This window comes from Suncus etruscus, chromosome 3 (genome assembly GCF_024139225.1).
Source record: "Suncus etruscus isolate mSunEtr1 chromosome 3, mSunEtr1.pri.cur, whole genome shotgun sequence".
NCBI lineage: Eukaryota > Metazoa > Chordata > Mammalia > Eulipotyphla > Soricidae > Suncus > Suncus etruscus.
In genome coordinates, this window is record NC_064850.1 from 23,352 (window position 1) to 43,795 (window position 20,444).

General features: G+C 43.2%; 1 protein-coding gene across 1 annotated transcript; it reads left to right on the top strand.

The window, feature by feature from the left end:
- Positions 1-417: 417 nt before the first annotated feature.
- LOC126003910 (histone-lysine N-methyltransferase PRDM9-like) lies at positions 418-9,463 on the top strand. The gene is made up of 7 exons (XM_049770239.1): positions 418-451; positions 2,164-2,698; positions 2,783-3,303; positions 3,388-3,742; positions 4,539-4,620; positions 8,378-8,510; positions 9,321-9,463. The coding sequence occupies exons 1-7, from the start codon at positions 427-429 to the stop codon at positions 9,461-9,463; spliced, it is 1,794 nt and encodes a 597-aa protein (XP_049626196.1). The 5' UTR covers positions 418-426.
- The last annotated feature ends 10,981 nt before the right edge of the window (positions 9,464-20,444 follow it).

The window sequence follows — 20,444 nt, forward strand, 5'->3', positions numbered from 1 at the left end:
CCTCCTCTTTTTAAGACATCTTTTGGGCTTTAGCAGTTTTTGGTTTTGCTCCTGGCTTTTCACTCATTGCTCACTCCCTGAGGGACTTAGGGAAGTACAGAGGATTCCGAGGTCAAATGAAGATTGGCCACGTGCAAGGCCAGTATTGACCGATTGCTTCCCCATCCCTCTGTTGTATTATCCATTCTCCTCAATTCGACTCTTGTTTTAACCTATTCTCATTTTTGCAATAACCAACATGCATATGGGTAGCTGCGATTCTGTTCTTCATTTGTTCTATGATTTAACCGTTTTCATTAGGGAGCCAGACTCATGCATGGACTGCTGTTCCCTTCATTGTCTCTAACCCAAGATTGTCCTTCTGCGGCAGGGTATTTTGGGGTAAAGCCTGCCTTAATCTCCTGGCTAGAAGGAGGAGCCCTGGGGATGCTGCCAAGAAGCTTGTTTGCCGGTGAGTGTGGGAAGAGCCTCCTGGGCTGAGGGTGTGGTTTGGGTGTGGATTTAATAGTCTTTGTGAAGTGGGGGACCTGGGTTTGGACCTTGGGACTCCCAGAGCATTGGTGCATGACCTCTCTTGTTCCCTTTCAATTTCCTTGTTGCTGAGTCCCAGAATAATCTGCAGCTTTGCTGTCTTGCCTTTCCTCTTTCTGGTTCCATGTCTGTGGGTGTTTAGAACAGATCCTGATATTCCTTCACTCCCTGTTTGTGCTCTCAATGTGGCTGCACATCCCCATGTCAGGGTGCCTTTCTCAGGTCCTCCTGCCTTTTTCCTTTGCTCTGATCTTTGCCCTTAGATTATTGTGGGGGTTTTGATATCCCCAAGGAAGTGATTTTCTTTCCTTTTATTTAGAGGGTCACTCAGTGATAATAGTTGGGGTTAATCTTGGCACCATGCTTCAGGAATTACTCCTTGTTGGCTTCAGGAACATTATGGCATGATGGAAGTTGAACTCAGGTCAGCCTCAAGGCAAACACCCCCTGCTGTGCTTTCTTCTGGCCCACTCAGAAATATATTTTTGTCTGTATTTTAAACTATTTCTGAGCAAGCCCAGCACAAAGCTAATATAGATTTTGCCAAGCTCCTCACTGTGGTGCTTCCAACCTATCTTGCCTTTTTATGTCAGCTTATTTAATACCTGAAAACAACATGTATTTGCTCCACCTATGTTGCCTCTTCAACCAGGTTTCATTCAACTAATTTATTTTAAGAAATTTTTATTTAAACACCATGTTTACAAAAATGTTCATAATTGAGTTTTAGTCATAAATTGTACACTGCCCTTCTCCAGTACAACTTTCCTAGCATCAGTGTCCTCCATGTCCCTCCCCTACAATATCCCACTTCCTTCTAAAGCTGGCACACTCACAATCATTGTCATGATAGTTGTGCAGTTGCTGCTCTGTGCTCACCACTCTTTGTGGCAAGATTCATATCATGGGCTTGTCTTCGCAGCTCTCTGTCATTGTCTATTGTCTCTGGATATTATTATCATACCATCTTATTTTTCTTATATCCCACAGATGAGTTTGACTATTTTGGCTACCCCGCATTCTCTGATTCATAATATAATAATAATCTCCATGTCCATCCCAGTATAAGCCAATTTTATGACTTCATTTTCTAATAGCTGCATACTATTTTGTAGGTATACCACAGTTTCTTTAGCCACTTTTCTGTTGTCAGCCCCCTGGGTTGTTTCCCAATTCTGGCTAATGTAAATAGTGCTGCAGTGAACATAGCGTGGAGGACATTTTGGTATTGTGTTTTTGTGTTCCTAGGGTCTATACCTAGGAATGGTACTACTGGATTATATGGGGGCTCAATTTCCACTTTATTAAGCCATATCCATAATACTTTTCAGAAAGGCTTGACTATACAGCATTCTCACCAACTTGAGTGCCTTTTTTCCTGCATACATGCCACACTGGTGGTTCTCACTGTTTCACAGAGGAGATGCAGTGCAAGAGTAAGCTCTGAACACCTCTGTGTGTGGCCACAAAATCTAATCAAACAGAAAAACCCACCAGACTATTTAGGAGCATAAAGATTTTGCTTTATCAACAAAATAAGGAAAGCTATGGGAACAGACTTTAGCAGGCGATAGAGATAAGGGTCAGGCAGCCTTGTCAACATCTACTCTGACCAAAACCTTTTTCTTTCAGCAGAACTCAAGCCAGAAATCCATCCTTGTTCCTTCTGTTCTCTTGCCTTCTCCAATCAGAGCTTCCTCAGTCATCATATGAAACGAAGTCATCCCTCTTGGTTCCTCCTGGGAACATCTGCAAGAAAGCACCTTCAATCAGAGAATTCCTGTCCACATGATCAGAACCAATGTTCTGATCCATATAATGACAAACCAAAGAATAACATACTTGAAAGTCAAAAGCACAAAGAAAGCTCCATACATTTGACTAGTAGGATGAAGCTTAGAAGAATTTCAACAGTGTTTTCTAGACTCTTTAGCAGCCAAATAGGTAGCGATAGTAAACAGATGACAATGGAGGAAGACATTAACACATGCCTTAAAGAAAATCCAAAGGACACAGGTGGGGTAGTTCCAGGGATAGACTTGCCAATAATTTTAAGAGACAAGTATATAAGGCCTGAACAAGGCTTCAACGATGAATCAAATATTATTACATATCAAATGACTCATACTGGGGAGAAGCTCCATGTTTGCAAGGAGTGTGGCCGTGGCTTCAGTCTGAGGTCACAACTCATCACACACCAGAGAACACACACAGGAGAGAAGACCTATGCTTGCAAGGAGTGTGGGCGTACCTACAGTCAGAGATCAAATCTCATCAGACACCAGAGAACACACACAGGAGAGAAGCCCTATATTTGTGGGGAGTGTGGACATGGCTTCAGTCTAAGGACATATCTCATCACACACCAGAGAACACACTCAGGGGAGAAGCCCCATGTTTGTAGGGAGTGTGGCCGTGGCTTCAGTGTGAGGTCACATCTCATCAGACACCAGAGAACACACACAGGGGAGAGGCCCTATGTCTGCAAGGAGTGTGGACATGGCTTCAGTAGGAGATCACATCTCATCAGACACCAGAGAACACACACAGGAGAGAAGCCCTATGTTTGTGGGGAGTGTGGGCGTGCATTCAGTGTGAGGTCAGCTCTCATCACACACCAGAGAACACACACCGGAGAGAAGCCCTATATTTGTGGGGAGTGTGGGCGTGCATTCAGTGAGAGGTCAGCTCTCATCACACACCAGAGAACACACACCGGAGAGAAGCCCTATGCTTGCAAGGAGTGTGGGCGTACCTTCAGTCAGAGGTCAGCTCTCATCACACACCAGAGAACACACACAGGGGAGAAGCCCCATATTTGCAGAGAGTGTGGCCGTGGCTTCAGTGTGAGGTCACATCTCATCAGACACCAGAGAACACACACAGGGGAGAGGCCCTATGTCTGCAAGGAGTGTGGACGTGGCTTCAGTAGGAGGTCACATCTCATCACACACCAGAGAACACACACAGGAGAGAGGCCCTATGTTTGCGAGGAGTGTGGGCGTGGCTTCAGTCTGATGTCACATCTCATCACACACCAGAGAACACACACCGGAGAGAAGCCCTATGCTTGCAAGGAGTGTGGGCGTACCTTCAGTCAGAGGTCAGCTCTCATCACACACCAGCATGAGTGCAAGTCTCATCAGACACCAGAGGACACACAGGAGAAAAGCCCCATATTTGCAGGGAATGGGCAAGGCTTCATTCAGATGTAACATGGGAGAAACCCTGTGTTTCCAGATTTGTAGTCAAAACACCAGATGACACACAGGCAAGAAGGCCCTTATTTGCAGGAATTATGAGCAAGGCTTTACTCTGAGATCAAGTTTTATCACACACCACAGGATACACATGGGAGAAACCATACATTTGCAGATAGTGGGCAACACCAATGCGGTACACAGGAGAGTCCCTTTGTTTGCAGACAGTGGATGAGGCTTTGGTCAGAGATCCAGTCTCATTACACATCAGAGCACACAGAAAACCCAATGTTTAGATAGTGTCAGTGAAACTATTGTCAGATTTCATAAATCATCTCACATGACAGGACACATATTTGAAGGCCAATGTTTGATAAAAAGTGACCATAAAGTATCCACAAATAATAAATGCTATAAACAAACTCTACATAGCATATATTAATATTTCCTTTCCCCTTCAAAGCACAAGAAAACAGTGGAAAAATTATATCCAATATTAAAATCAGTGTCTTAGGGTCAGGGTGAGGGTTAGAGATTTAGGGTTAGGATTAGGGCTAGAGTGGTAGGGATAGGGGAAGGGTTAGGGGTTAGGTTAGCGTTGGGGTAGGGTTAAGGGTTAGGTTATATTAGGAGTTAGGGCTTGGTTAGGGATACGGTTAGAGATGAGTTAGGGTGAGGGTTTAGAGTTAGGGTTTAAGTTGTGGTTATGGTAAGAGTAAGCAAAGAGTTTGAAGTACAGTCTATGGTGAGACATCCTTGGGTGTGGTCAGAGCGTCAGTGTCTGAGCCCTGCACCTACTCTCTGTAGGACAATATGTCGCCCTCACAAATGGGATCGGTACAGAAGGAGTGGCAGCAAGAAGGTGGAGCATATGCCCCACGTGGCACAGGTAAGGAAAACTGAGGGTTAATCTTGAACATCCTGAGGACCCTAGAGACTGGCTTGTGCAGGTGGGGAGGACAATGCTGGGGACTCACTGTTGTTCCTGGCAGAAGAAATTGAAGAAAATGAAAGAAGCCACTTAAGCTGTGTGTGAAAATTGATTCAACCAAGGCATGATGCTCAATGCCTTCTGCTCCATGTCAATAATCAAAAAGGCACATAGAGTGCCTAATCCTCAACAATGGAAGGCGAGACTGAAAAACTTTTAATATATTTTTTATTTAAGTATCATGATCATATTTGGGTTACAGTCATAACCAGAACACCCCCCTTCACCAGTGCAACATTTCCCCCTCCCCCTTCTTATCCCCTGCCTGTATTCAAGACAGGCATTCTACTAGAGTAATTTGTTTTTAAGTTGAGTAAGTTGTATTTTTTTTCCTTAAAGGATAAGAGTAAAAGAATATAGTAAGGGTGTGATAGTGGCAATCACCATTGTTTGCATAGATCCAGAAAAATGGGGAAAATGGAAAAAAAAATCCTTGACCTGATTACAAAAAGGCTTCACCCCAGAAGTTTATTGGCATAAGAAAGACTCTGGGTTCCAGGCATACCAGTCTATCCAACTCCAGTCATTCTCAAGGTCCCGGTGAAACTTTTTCACACTTTAGCTATTGTTGGTATCAGACTCATATTTAAAGACTCTGGATTCTGTGCATTTCTTTCATCGATGTCAGGCTGATGTGGAGCATCCTCTAGTTTCAGCATACCATTAAATGTGGAGCGATCTGCCCTGCATGCAGACTGTTGCTGAGTCGCCTGGTTGTTGGGAGCACTCTTTGGAGTAAGTCAATGCCAAAACAGTGGTAGGTCTTCCCTGGTAGAGGCTTGGATCCTGGTAATGTTAAAGACAATTGTGGTTGTTTCCATAGATGGTATCCATTGTTCAGGTGTGTGTGGGCGATGCCCATTCTTCTGAGGCCTGAGCCAAATCGTTATGCCAATGTTCAGGATAAAAGGCATAATTACATTACCAAATTTGTGTTCCCATCTCTATTAGATAAGAACTTGTTTGCATATGCATTATTTTCCCATTTTAATGTGCCTATGAAAAGAAAAGCAATGCCACAAGATATTGTTGGTGCATCTGGGGGCCGACGAATAAAGTCCAACATTTCCTGTAACGGTATAAACATGAAATCTATACAGAGATACTCTTTTTTTTTTTTTTTTGGTTTTTGGGCCACACCCTGTGACGCTCAGGGGTTACTCCTGGCTATGCGCTCAGAAGCTGCTCCTGGCTTCTTGGGGGACCATATGGGACGCCGGGGGATCAAACCGCGGTCCGTCCTAGGCTAGCGCAGGCAAGGCAGGCACCTTACCTCCAGCGCCACTGCCCGGCCCCCAGAGATACTCTTATACCAGTATTGCTTATAAAACATCTCGGGGAAAAATCAAACAATCAAATAACAAATCTAGTGGGCAAACTTGTCACTATATGAGGATATTCAAAAAGTATAGATGTTAAGGGAATACATCTGAGATATACAAAAGAGATACATGTGACCCTTTTATGTTTTAAAAAGAAAAAAAGAAAGAAAACAAGGGTATTTGAAGACAACAGGTGATAGTTGAGTTTGAGACATGTTTTGCGGCATTACGGAACCCTATGTTGTCCTTGAACTAGGGGTTTTGCTGAAGCTGATTCCAGTATCATGCAACAGTCCATAGTTTGATGGGGGTAAGAGGGGCCACCAAGCATGGGTCAACAGGCGTGTTGGTTGTAGTTATTTGTAGAGGCATGAGCTGGGGACCGAGAGGGTGTCTTTCAATGAGGAGCTGGATGGTGGTGTTGGGGCAGAGGTCAGTCTTGGTGTCTACCCAGTTAGGAACTGAGGATAAAGAGGGTTGAATAAGGAAAAGATAATGGTTTAGGGTTGGGGGATGAGGAGGTAGGAGAGACACTGGGTAGAGGGGAGAAGTAATACATAAAAGACTAGACAATAAAGGTCTATTTGAGTGTTTTATCCAAATTTTGGGCATCCTGATTTCATTCCTAGGAACAGTCTGGGATCAGGAATGTTTTTGGATAATGCTTAAAAAACCATGTGGTTTTGAAAGGTAGTATTTACTAGCAAACAATACAGGTGGTCCAAAATACATAGGGGAGGGGTTTCCCTCCTCCGCCCGCCCCCCAGGGCCCGAGTTGTCAGGGCCAGCCATGAAGACCTGCCTGGCGTGGGGGGTCCCAGTCTCCTGGACCAAGTGTTCAGTCCAGGAGATCTGTGGCCCGCTGTCTGACCAGCAACCCTGACATACCAGAAAAAAGGGACGGCTTTCCTGGCATGTGTGCTCTGCTGGGTCCAACTGCAAGCTCCCTCTCCAGTTTGAAAATTGAAAGGGGAGAGGTTTCCCTCCACCTGCCCCGAGACTGAAAAACTTTTTAAATGCTCCAATTGCAATGTAACGGGGCAAAGACCCATGAAGGTCATTGGCATCTGGATTGGGGCAACAATGTCCCCCTAACTTTGGATTTCAACCACAGGAACAAAAATGTCTTCTGAATCAGGCATGTTTTCTGGTGGTGTGGGGTGGGGGAACTAATCCCCAAGATGAGTGGATTGGGAACAATGGCTGCCAAACTTAGAACCTTAAGTCAGATACAGAAAGTGTCTGCCAAAACCAAACACTTGAAACGGGGCAGAAATATCTCCTGAACTGACCATTTTATCTGGGGGACAATAATGCCCCTAGTGATGGCATCTGAATCAGGGGGAAGTGCCCCTCCCCCACCACCAAGCAGCATCTTACATCGGGGGACAGGAAATATCTCCCAAAACAAACACTAAATTGGGCAGAAATATCTCCCAAACTAAGCATTAACTGGAGGACATAATGTCCCCCAAAGGTGACTTCTGAATCGGGGCACAACAATGTCCCCTAAAGCAACACCTTACATTGGGGCGCAGAAAGTGTTCCCCAAACTGGATACTCGATTCAGGGGAAGAAATATCTCCCCAACGGAGCATTTTATCCGGGGGAAAGTAATGTTCCACAATGATGGCATCTCAATCAGAGAACAACAATGTTTCCCAAACTCAGCACCATAAATTGGGGGACAGAAAGTTTCCCTCAAACTGGACACTTGAACCAGGGGGCAGAAAATCCCCCAACTGAGCTTTTTTTTTGAGGACAGTGATATGCCCCAATTTCAGCATTTGAATCAGGGGACAATGTCCCCCAAACTAGCACCTTGATTAGGGGTCAGGTATATCAGCCAAGCAAGGCATTCACAGGAGGGCAGAAATGTTTCCCAGATGCATCACCTGAACTGGGGATCAGAAATGTGTCCCTAACTGGCATCTTACCCAGGGGACAGAAATGTCCCCCCAAATCAGCACCTAGCTTGAGAGACAAAATATTCCTCAAAACTCAGCACATTTCACGGTGGGGGGGGGCAGAAAATGACCCTCAAACTAAGCACCTTGATCAGGAAACAAGTGACCCCCAAGGCAGCATGGCTTGTCATGGGCAGAAATGTCCCCCAATGAGGCACCTTGACCAGGGGGACAGAAAGGACAGCCAAGTGAGCTACTTTGATCCAGGAGGCAGCAATATCCCCCCAATAAGGCACTTTGATAGCATGCTGAAATGTCCCCAAACTGGGGGAATTAGGAACCATTGGATAGAAATGTCCCCCAAATCTGGCCTCCGAATAGAGACTGGCATGGAACAGGACTCCACATTTTCATTTGCATGTTAAGATGATGGGAAATGCCAAGGTAGTAGCTGGTGTGGGCTGTGGTGGAGGTACGGCAGGGCATTTCCCCACTCCCCCTCCATTTTATACTTCAGATTGTGTCCAGAAGGTCCTGGGAAGAGACACCATCGACAAATGTAGGCTTGCCTACATGAGGTCCGAGTCCTCTCTGGCACCACATGGAGTAATAGAAGAACACCAAATGAGGAATCTAGTGGACATATGTCCAGGTCGTGAGGCTCAAAAACAATTGTGGGGGTGTATGAAGGAACTCAATTATTTAAGGAAACCTTTGTTGAGAGGGTCTTATGTGCAGAATAAGACACTTTGCAGGCAAACGCTGCAAATCTCTTGGCATCTCCAAAACCTAGGCCACACTCAACCCTTAACTTAGGAGCTCCCAAAGCCAAACAAAAGTTACAGCTGCCCAGTACTCATTGTGTGTTACTGGGAGAGACACCTTGTCAGCATCACTGGCTAGAACTGGCTTTGTGATTGAGTTCCAGCATTCTTTGGGATGGCTGAGGAGTCCTGACCATTGGAGGCAGAGGAGAGAACAAGGGGAAGACGTTCTCCAATATTCTGTCTTATTTCCTCTTTTGTTCAAATAAATGGATATAGGTCTGCTCCAGGCCATGTGGGTTGGTGTCACTGGACAGGGCGGGTCCTGCCAGCACAAAACTGTGCTTCTGGATTGTGGGGAATTTGTCTCATAGTCCTCTCCATCTCCAAGATATCACCTGCACCCCCAAGTGAAGACTGACAGCAAGGCCCAGAAGAGTCCACACTATTAACAGTCTCACCACTGCCAAGTGTCTCAGGAAGAGAGGCGATAGCAGCCCTGAACTTTGAGACAGAGTTAGAAGATATTGTAGGAGTTTTCCTAGGTCAACACCTTGATGGGGACCTCAAGCAAGCTAGGTTCCTGGTATCTTCTTTGTCTCTAGACACAGTAGGATCAGGTCAGGAATTTCAGACTGAACCTTCTATTGAAGCAAAACCTTCACTGCCAAGTCAGGTTATGGTTCTAATAAAGGAGACCATTGAAGTAAGGATTGGGAAGTTTAAGGAGTCTCACTTGATTCTTTAACGTCTCCTGGGTCATGACCCTCCAAAGTTCATGCTTTGCCAACAGAGGTAGACTGTGGTAGGGGAGAAGCCATGTGGTCATTCCAGGCTCTGAATGTTCTTTCTGAACTATTTTAAATTTTATTTCACTTTGGAGACATGGAGTTGCTTTCGGCTGTCTCTGCTCCAGCTGTAAGGAAAAAAAGATGAAGGGAGAAACTCAGCGAGATTAGAGGGGAGGCAGCTCAATACATCCATGGGCATTAGCAAAGGCAGGAATGGAGCAGGAAGGCCAGTGGGAGCAGCCTAAGAGAAAAAAAAACTTCTGTGCAGACCAGTTCTGGACAGTTTCCCAGCTTAATTTGGAGCAGAGTAGACAGACCCTGAGAGTGAGAGTCAGACTGTCCCCCAGAGAAAACAGTTGGGCTTGCCACTGGCTGGCTATGAAACTATTGCAAGTAAGCAGGTGTTTCGTGGGGGACTTTGTGGATGAGAGTCATGGAATAAGCTGGGCTTTCAGTGCCCCATTGAGCTATCATCTTGGTTTCAGACCATTTAGTTTAAAGGATAAAAGGGAAAGTGGAGCTGAAAGATCATCTTGACATATTAGAACATAGATGTGTTCTGTGGACTGGGGAAAGGTTAAGGGACATACTGGGAATTGGGATACTCCCAGGCATTGTGTGCATTCCCAGCCTCCGAGCCCTCTGACAAAGTCACCCCCTCTCAGAATCAGAGGGCAATACAGAAGGAACAAAACCAAGAGAAGACAAAGAATAGTACTCACCTTAGGAAAGATAAGAAAAAAGCTGACTGTGGGTCCTGACCTTCCACAGGGCAGGTGTGGTAGCTGGCAGACCAGGACAGGGGACACAAGTTCTGTGCCTGCTGAATTCAGTTGAAGAAAATAGAAACTTGTGCTAGTAGATGTGAAAATTCTAACATGGCATAATGACTATTATCCAATAATTACAAATGTACATTGAGTCTTTTTGAAAAGAGAGGTTTGGTGAGTAGATGAGTTAGACTGTGGAGCAAGAAATTTGGGCCACTTATCCAGGGGTGCTTAGAAATACTATTTGGCAGTTCTAGGGAACTTAGAAATCTGCCTCAGAAACTGCACAGAGCGAAAGTCTGCCAGGAAGAAAAGAGATGTAGAGCCTCTGTCATGGTCCAGACATGAAGTGGCAGAAAGGTGTGTGTCTTTGAGGAAAGGCACCTCAGACTGGGGTTGGAATCTGAGCGTTACCTCTCACTCTGGTCACCGCAGTGCACTGAGCTTCAGGACTTAAGGTAAAGGAGTATGTTCCTTGAAAGGTGGAGGCTATAGGGAAGTAGACACAGGCTTTATGCATGGAGCCCATCTCAGCCAAAAAAACAGGTCACTGGGGTCCTGGAGGCCCAGGTTACTCCACTATCATAACCCTAAGACCAAGAACAGGTGATGTCTAGGCCTGAGTCAGTGCTTTACCACCCCTCATATCCTGGTTCTGATCTGGATGCCTTTGTAACCCATCATCACTCCCAGTGACAGCCCAGAGCTGAAACTGGAAAAGAGGAGACAGTCTCTTCAGCACAAAGACCAGTATCTCAACCTACTACAGTCATTCATGGCCACCTTCCAAAAACTACTGATCACGTTCCATCAGGTGATCTAGAGATGCAACATATATGTAAACAGCTTTATGACCAGCTGTAGCAGGCACCATCTCAGAACAAGGTAGATTTAGAAAAATAGAAAAGGCTCTAGGAGCTTTCCAGAAATCTGGTCACCTACCTGCAACTAGTTCCTAAATGGAAGCTGCTATAGCAGTCAGTGATGTTGAAGTAGAGTTCTGGACCAGCTGCAGCAGGAGCAAACTCAGAACAAGGTAGATGTGGAGAAAGTCCAAGACTGAGGGACAGCCTGGTCAGAGTCAGTGGCTGTGGGCTCTGGACAGGCAGGTGTTATTCCCTCTCTCCCTTTTTGCCTCCTCTCTCTCTTTTCTAGAAACTTCTATAAGACTTCAAGATGGAAAATGAGCAGTCCCAGGCTCAGTTGATATGTTCAGCTAAAACCAGAGACAAGTGAACAGGGGTTAGGATAATCTACCTTTGTAGACTGAGCAACTGGGCTTCACGGTCCTGTGTAGGCTGCTCCACCACCCTTGCTAAACTGAGACCCTGAGGGTCCCCCACAACTAATGACATGAAAAGACAGGAGGAGGTGAATTAGCAGCCAAGGTGACAACTCAGAGGGCTTGAACTGTACTCTAGCGCTTCCCTTGCATACTGCCAAACAAGGTTGGATACACACCTTGGATCCCCAGTATTTCTTACGAAGCCCCAAGCACTACCAGGAATAATTCCTGAATGCAGATCCAGAATAACCCCCAAGTATTGCCGGATGTGGCCCCCAAACAAGAAACAAAACAAAAAGTCAGTGACTCCAGAAAACACAGACACAGCTGAAAGAATTAAGATAGTGGAGAGAACACCCAGAAACTTGAGTCTCCCAGAAAAACAGAGGTCAAGACAACTCATTCATAGAGACACCCCTCATCTGTGCCCCTAGAATTTTCTCTCCTCTACTCATCTTCCCTTCTTCATGATGACTCTTAACTCCCATCTTTCCCCTGGCATCCATGCACCAGACTGCACCCCCACTTTCTTAAATGCACATGTACCCATTGAGGACTCAGAAGGGAGTGTCCTTTCATGGCACTGCCACAAGCTCATCCCATCCTACCTTTACTGCAGCCTGCATTCTGCACCTTGACCTTAGTCTAGAGAGAGCACAAAGGCTAGCACTCAAAGGAGAAAGTAGAGAACTTGTGTCTGGGCAGAGCAGGACAGACTCTTAGCTCTGGCTGGATGCAGGGTGCTGCAATTTCAGGGACCAAGAGGCAGACTATCCCCTACAAAAGATATGGTTCTGAATGGTTCAGTCAGTCCCAATCTTAGTTTCATGTTTGATTTGTATTGCTTTTTCAATAGATTGGATGAAGATTATCATCCACAAATAACATTCATCTATCCCCAGAAACTTTGTTATTTCAGGATCTTCTGATGCCTCAGGAAAGGGGAGTAGAGTAGAGACAATGTAGAGTCACTGAGTCACCCAGGTTCTATATGAGAAAAGGCCAAAGGAAAGACAATAAGTCCTGAGGCTTTGCAGATGCAGAAGAGGGGATGGCAGAAGCCCTCCCCAGCCCAAGTGAAGAGAGAATTTTCTGGCAGCTCAAGATATAGCTGGACATGCAGAGACCAGTGACTTCCACACATGACTCTACTGTTTCCATGTCCCACATGTGTTTTGCTATTGTTTGTGCAGTAGGCTTGAGAGCAGGTCAGTTGAAAACTTGGTTGTTCCATGCCACAAGGGAGGCAAAGGGCTCAGGGAAGAGGGACTCCTGTGATGCCTTCCTTGGAGTGTCTCGTTCTGGGTGGCTTGCTTTTGTGAGATCCGGGAAAGAAGACTGGAAGCATGTGTGGCTTTGCTTTTCTATAGCTCTAGAGTATAAAAAAAAACCCATGTTCTGGCAACAGGATTCCATCCTGAGACAGTAGTCATGACACTGCTGCTGTCCATAGCTGACAGTTGCCTTATGGAGTACGTCCTGCCTTCAGAAGCTCGGCAAGGAAGGGTAACCAAAGAGTGTGTTTGGAGTGGTCAGGTCTGTCAAAGAAGGGGGTGCCCTACCAGAATCGCAGTCCTGGTTATCCTTTGCCAGGGCTCTGCATGATCTGTATGTGAGGCGAGTAATTCACAGGGCCTCATGTTCAAAAGAAGTTTGGCCTCTGAAACATAGGAAATGATGGAGGGAGTTTCTGTGGCCATCAGCTTGGTGGGGCAACTCAGGAAAACCAGGCTTCTGGATAACGTCTCTGTCACTAGCCACAATCAGATCACGTCAGGCCTTTCAGACTCACCATTAAGTTGTGGGTCCTCTGTTGAAGTGAACCCTCTCAGTGGGAAATCTTCTCTGGCTTTAAAAATGAAGAAAGTCTAAGTCTGGGGAGAGGGATATTTGGATCCCACTGGGTTCCCCAACTTTTTCCTGCATCTAGACCCCTCTGATGCCTGTTCTTTGCTACTTGAGGTGGAATCTGGTGTTTGCAGGAGGCAGCAGACCATGCTTTTCCATGCAAATGTCTCAAGTTATTTTTTTTAACTTGATTCATTTTGCTTGCAAGGTATTTGTGGGTGGAGAAATAGAACACACTTTTAGTTTTTGTTTAATTTTGGAAAGGGTTTAGGGCCACCAATTGAAAACTGCTTACAAGTGACTCCATTTGGGCCTTAGAAACTAGGGGCCAGTGTCAAAAACAGCAGAAGCAAATTTGGTCCAATAGGATGAGATGGTTATACCATGGTCTCTGGGCCCTTCAGGGCCTAGATTTCGTGGTTAAGGCTTGAAGTGGCAGGAAAGTGTGTGTTTTTCTTAGGGAAAGGGTATTTCTTAGCCCACCCTGGGTCCTTTGACCTCTCACTCTGTTCACCAAATGGCACTGACATTTGAATCCTTAACATGAGGTGAAAAAAAATTTAGTATATATAAATATATATTAATATGTAATAGGTCTATAAATGTTCTCATGGTGTTCATTGACATTTTTTATAATATCTTTATTCAAACACCTTGATTACAAAAGTGATTGTAATTGGGTTTCTGTCGTGTAAATAACACCCCTTTTCACCAGTGCAATATTCCCACTACAATGTCCTGAATCTTATTCCTCCCCACCCCACCCCAGTCTATTCTAGATAGGCTTTCTACTTTCCTCATTCATTCATGTTGTTATGATAGTTCTCAATATTGTTATTTCTCTAACTGCACTCATCACTCTTTGTGTTGAGCTTCGTGTCATGAGCTGGACCTTCCAGCCCTCCTCTCTTTCGTCTCTGAGAATTATTGCAAAAATGTCTCTTATTTTTCTTAAAACTTATAAATGAGTGAGACTATTCTGCGTCTATCTCTCTCCCTCTGGATTATTTCACTCAGCATAATAGATTCCATGTACATCATGGATAAGAAAACTTCATGACTTCATCTATCCTGACAGCTGCATAATATTCCATTGTGCATATGTACCACAGTTACCTTAGCAATTCATCTATTGAAGGGCATCTTGGTTGTGTCCAGAGACTGGCTACTGTAAATAGCTTGGAAATGAATATTGGTGTAAGGAAAGGATTTTTGTGTATTTTTGTGTTCCTAGGTTATATACCTAGGAGTATTACAGCTGGATTGTATGGGAGCTCAATTTCCAGTTTTTGGAGGAATCTCCATATCTTTTTTTATAAAGGTTGGACTAAACGACATTCCCATCTGCAGTGAATAAGAGTTCCTTTCTCTCCACATCCCCTCCAGAACTGCTTGTTCTTATTCTTTGTGATGTGTGCCAATCTCTATCGTGTGAGATGGTACCTCATAGTTGTTCTGACTTACATCTCCCTGATAATTAGTGGTGTGGAGCATTTTTAGGTGCCTTTTGGCCAATTATATTTCTTCTTTAGCAAAGTGTCTGTTCCATTCTTCTCCCCATTTTTTTTTGATGGGATTAGATTTTTTTCTTGTAAAGCTCTGTGGGTGCTTTGCATATTTTGGTATTAGCCCCTTATTTGATGGGTATTGGGTGAATAGTTTCTCCCACTCAGTGGTTCTTGTATCCTGGGCACTATTTCCTTCGAGGTGCAGAAGCTTCTAAGCTTTATATATTCCCATCTGTTTATCTCTGCTTTCACTTGTTTGGAGAGTGCAGTTTACTTCATGAAGATGCCTTTGGTCTCAATGTCATGGGAGTGTTTTATCTATGTGTTGTTCTATATATCTTATGGCAGGGGTCTCAAACTCGCAGCCCGCGGGCCATTTGCGGCCCTCCGTACAATATTTTGTGGCCCATGGCCGGCCTTCAAATATCGCAGTATTTGCAATTATTCGCTTACCGAATAATCGCAATAAAAATAGCATTAGTAAGAAAAAAATCGCATTAAACATTCGCATACCCTGAGCAGATTCGTTCAAGGTATGCAAATGTTTAATTTTTTGCATTTTTTTCTTACTAATGTGATTTTATTGCGAATATTTGGTAAGCGAAATCTCTTATGCGGCCCTGCTTCACTCCGACTTTGCCTCCTGCGGCCCCCAGATAAAATGAGTTTGAGACCCCTGCCTTATGGTTTCAGGTCTGATATCAAGGTCTTTAATCCATTTGAATTTTACCTTCGTACATCATGTTAGCTGGTGTTGTGCTAACACCACCTGTTGAAGAGGCTTTCCTTGCTCCATTTAGGATTTCTTGCTCCTTTATCAAAAATTGGGTGATTTTATATCTGGGGACCATTCTCTGAGTACTCAAGCCTATTCCACTAATCTGAGGGTCTGTCTTTATTCCAATACCATGCTGTTTTGATAACTATTGCTTTGTAATAAAATTTAAAGTTGGAGAAAGTAATGCCTCCCATATTCCTTTTCCCAAGGAGTGCTTTAGCTATTCAAGGGTGTTTGTTCCAAACTTCAGAAGTGTTTGATTCACTTCTTTGAAGAATGTCATGGGTTTCTTTAGAGGGATCACATTATATATGTATAATGCTTTGGGGAGTATTGCCATTTTAATTATGTTAATCCTGCCAATCCATGAGCAGGATATGTGTTTCCATTTCCGTATGTCCTCTTATTTCTTGGAGCAGGGTTTTATAGTTTTCCTTGCATGAGACCTTCTCGTGTTTAGTCATGTTGACTTCAAAATATTTGAGTTTGTATAACACTAATGTGAATGGGGTTTTCTTAATATCTATTTCTTCCCTATCATTATTGGTGTATAAAAAGGCTATTGATTTTTGTGTGTTAATTTTGTAGCCTACTGCCACCTTGCTATATGCACTTGTTGTTTCTAGAAGCTTTTTGGTAGAGTCATTAGGGTTTTCTACGTAGAATAACATGTCATCTGCAAACAGTGAGAGCTTGACTTCTTCCTTTCCTATCTGGATTCCCTTGATACCTATTTCTTGCCTAATCGCTATAGCAAGTACTTTCAGTACTATGTTGAATAGGAGTGGTGAGAGAGGACAGCTTGTCTTGTACCAGAATTTAGAGGGAAGGCTTTTAGTTTTTCTCCATTGAGGATAATATTTGCCATTGGCTTGTGGTAGATGGCCTTAACTATATTGAAAAAGGTTCTTTTCATTCCCATCTTGCTGAGAGTTTTTTTTTTTTTTGGTCAAGAATGGTTCTCGGACCTTATCAAATGCTTTCTCTGCATCTATTGATATGATCATGTGATTTTTATTTTTCTTGTTGATGTTGTGTATTACGTTGATAGATTTATGGATGTTAAACCATCCTTGTGTTCCTGAGATGAAACCTACTTGATTGTAGTGAATGATATTCTTGATGAGGCATTGAATCTTATTTGCCAGGATTTTGTTGAGGATCTTTGCATCTGTGTTCATCAGGAATAATGGTCTGTAATTTTCTTTTTTGCCAGCTTCTCTGTTTGGTTTAGGTATCAAGGTTATGTTGGCTTCATAAAAGCTATTTGAAAGTGTTCCCTTTTTTTTTCAATTTCATGAAAGAGTCTTGCCAGGAGTGGTGTAGTTCCTCTTGAAAGGTTTGAAAGAATTCATTCGTGAATCCATCTGGGCCTGGGCTTGTTTTGGTGCAGACATTTGATTACCGTTTTAATTTCCTCAATGGTTATGGGGGTATTTTGATATGCTACATCCTCCTTATTCAACCATGAAAGTTTATAAGAGTCCAAGAATTTATCCATTTCTTCCAGGTTGTCATGTTTAGTGGCATAGAGTTTCTCAAAGTAGACTCTGAATATCCTTTGAATCTCTGCAATATCTGTAGTGATCTTCCCCTTTTCATTTTTGATACAGGTTATCAAGTTTCTCTTTTTCTTTGTAAGTTGTGCCAATGGTCTATCAATCTTGTTTATTTTTTTTAAAGAACCAACTTCTGCTTTCGTTGATCTTTCAGATTGTTTTTTGGGTTTCCACTTCATTACTGCTCTCAGGTTTTTTATTTCTTTCTGTCTCCCTATTTTTGGTTCCTTTTGTTGATCGTTTTCTAATTCTATAAGCTGTATCATTAAGCTATTCAGGTATGCCCCTTTTTCCTTCCTGATGTTGCTTGAAAAGTTAATAAATTTTCCTCTGAGTACTGCTTTTGCTGCATCCCATAGGTTCTGATAGTTTGTGCCTTCATTGTCATTTGTTTCCAGGAAAGTTTTGATTTTCTCTTTGATTTCATCTCAGACCCATTAGCTGTTCAATTTCCAGTGTTAAAATTTTTCTTGTGTCTTTTCTTAGTCCACATCTAATTTCAGAGCCTTGTGGTCAGTGAAGGTAGCCTGAAAAATTTCTATCCTCTTGATTTTATAGAAGTATGTTGTATGTGCCACATGTGGTCTAACCTGGAGAATGACCCATGTAAATTGGAGAAGAATTTGTATCCAGGTTTCTGGGGGTGGAGTGTCCTATATGTCTGCTAAGCCTCTTTTTCCATTTCTCTTTTCAGGTCTACTATATTTTTGTTTGATTTCATTCTGGTTGACCTATCAAGTGTTGACAGGCCGTGTTGAGGTCTCTCACAATTATTGTGATTTGTCAACAATTGTATTAAATATTTTGCTGGTTCCTCATTGGATGCATTAGGAGAGTGATTGCTTCCTGCTGTACATATCCCTTGATTAGTAAAAATTGTCCATCTTTGTCTCTTACAACTTTTCTGAATGTGAAGTTTGTGTCATCTGATATTAGTATGGCCACTCTAGCTTTTTTAAGGGTGCTGTTTGCTTGGGTGATTTTCCTCCAGCCTTTGATTTTGAGTCTGTTCTAACTATTCAGTTGTCTTTCTTGTAGGCAACACAGTGTTGGATTCAGTGTTTTTGATCCGTTTTGCCATTCTGTGTGTCTTAACGGGTGCATTTAGTCCATTGACATTGAGAGAGATAATTGTCATGGGATTTAGTGCCATTTTTGTGCAGAAGTTTAATATGTCTGTTGGTCAGTCTTGTCTTAAAATAGATGCTTCAGTTTTTCAACTCAATCTATGCTTTCTTTGAGTTCTGTGAAACTCCTCCATATTTCTTCTCTAAACTCCATATCTGAGAGACTAACTAAATGGTTGGTTGTTTTTGGGTCATCAGAATTGTCATCTTCCTTCTCTATGCCTGGTGTTGGTGTGTGTTGTTTCCCCCATTGTCACACTTGAATTGTGGGTTTTTCTACATGTTGTGATGGTATTCATTGGCTAGATAATGTGCGCGGCCGTGCTCCTCTAGCTCCACCCTTTTTGGGTGGGATGACTTACCTCAGTAGAAGGCCCTCAGGGAAGGATGCCACAGAGGATCAAAGTTCCCAGGACAATGCAAGCAGAGAGCAGGCTCAAGATGTCTGCCATGCTTCAGAGACACAGAAGAGCATCTAATTCCCATATCCACATTTTCACTGTCAATGGAAAATGGGTTACAGAAAAGCTGTATGCCCTGTTTGTGGAGATGCAGTTCTTTAAAAATAATTAGAACTCCTTTTGCAATATTTCCAGTGAGTCTACAAATGTTTTGTTTGGAAATGCAACCAGTGTTTAATCTGTGAACAGATTTTGAGTTGTGGGGATATGGCAGAAGTTTTCCTCCTTCACTTATTTGATGAGGAGGTCTAGTTTTACTTCAAATGCTTTGACATGTGATTGCATTTTACAGATGGCTTCCCCTTTCCTTGAAGTTCACATTGAAATTGTTGAGGAGCTCTGGCAAGGTCTCATTTCCATTCTGCATCATTGAGCTCTGGTACTTTGTTGCCCCATTTGTTGGGTCCCGTTTTCACTTTGTTGATTATTTGAGTATCCGCAAAGAGCTCCCAGAATAAGAAATTGATTTCCATCCCTTTGTTTCTTTTTGGGAGAGATCTTGGTAATATTTATCCGCAACAAATAATCCAAACAGACAGGAGGGTTAAGAGTTAAAAGGTTGAGTGAGGAGAGTCCTTTGTCAGCCTACTGCTAATTCCAAAACACCTGGAGCCAGCCAACCAACTCTGGCAAAGGACTCCCCAACGCCAGGAACCTAAGCTATTTATTTGGCTCTCAATAGCGCCCCCATCTGGAGGATCAAGGTAGGACAACAGGCAAAGGATAATCTTATGAAAATATTTTTTTTTATTTTTATATTTTATTTAAACACCTTGATTACATACATGATTGTGTTTGGGTTTCAGTCATGTAAAGAACACCACCCATCACCAGTGCAACATTCTCATCACCAATGTCCCAAATCTCCCTCCTCCCCACCCGACCCCCGCCTGTACTCTAAACAGGCTTTCCAATTCCCTCATGCATTCTCATTATTAGGACAGTTCAAAATGTAGTTATTTCTCTAACTAAACTCATCACTCTTTGTGGTGAGCTTCCTGAGGTGAGCTGTAACTTCCAGCTCTTTTCTCTTTTGTGTCTGAAAATTATTATTGCAAGAATGTCTTTCATTTTTCTTAAAACCCATAGATGAGTGAGACCATTCTGTGTTTTTTTTCTCTCTCTATCTCTGACTTATTTCACTCAGCATAATAGATTCCGTGTACATCTATGTATAGGAAAATTTCATGACTTCATCTCTTCTGACAGCTGCATAATATTCCATTGTGTATATGTACCATGTTTCTTTAGCCATTCGTCTGTTGAAGGGCATCTTGGTTGTTTCCAGAGTCTTGCTATGGTAAACAGTGCTGCAATGAATATAGGTGTAAGGAAGGGGTTTTTGTATTGTATGTTTCTGTTCCTAGGGTATATTCCTAGGAGTGGTATAGCTGGATTATATGGGAGCTAGATTTCCAGTTTTTGGAGGAATCTCCATATCGCTTTCCATAAAGGTTGAACTAGACAGCATTCCCACCAGCAGTGGATAAGAGTTCCTTTCTCTCCACATCCCCGCCAACACTGTTTATTCTCATTCTTTGTGATGTGTGCCATTCTCTGTGGTGTGAGGTGGTATCTCATCGTTGTTTTGATTTGCATCTC

Bases quoted from the DNA above. Each gene is read 5' to 3' on its own strand.
- LOC126003910 (XM_049770239.1), top strand. From the start codon at position 427: ATGCTGCCAAGAAGCTTGTTTGCCG. The intron at 3,304-3,387 runs CTCTCATCACAC...GTGTGAGGTCAC, and splicing joins TACCTTCAGTCAGAGGTCAG to ATCTCATCAGACACCAGAGA. The intron at 4,621-8,377 runs GTAAGGAAAACT...TTGCATGTTAAG, and splicing joins ATATGCCCCACGTGGCACAG to ATGATGGGAAATGCCAAGGT.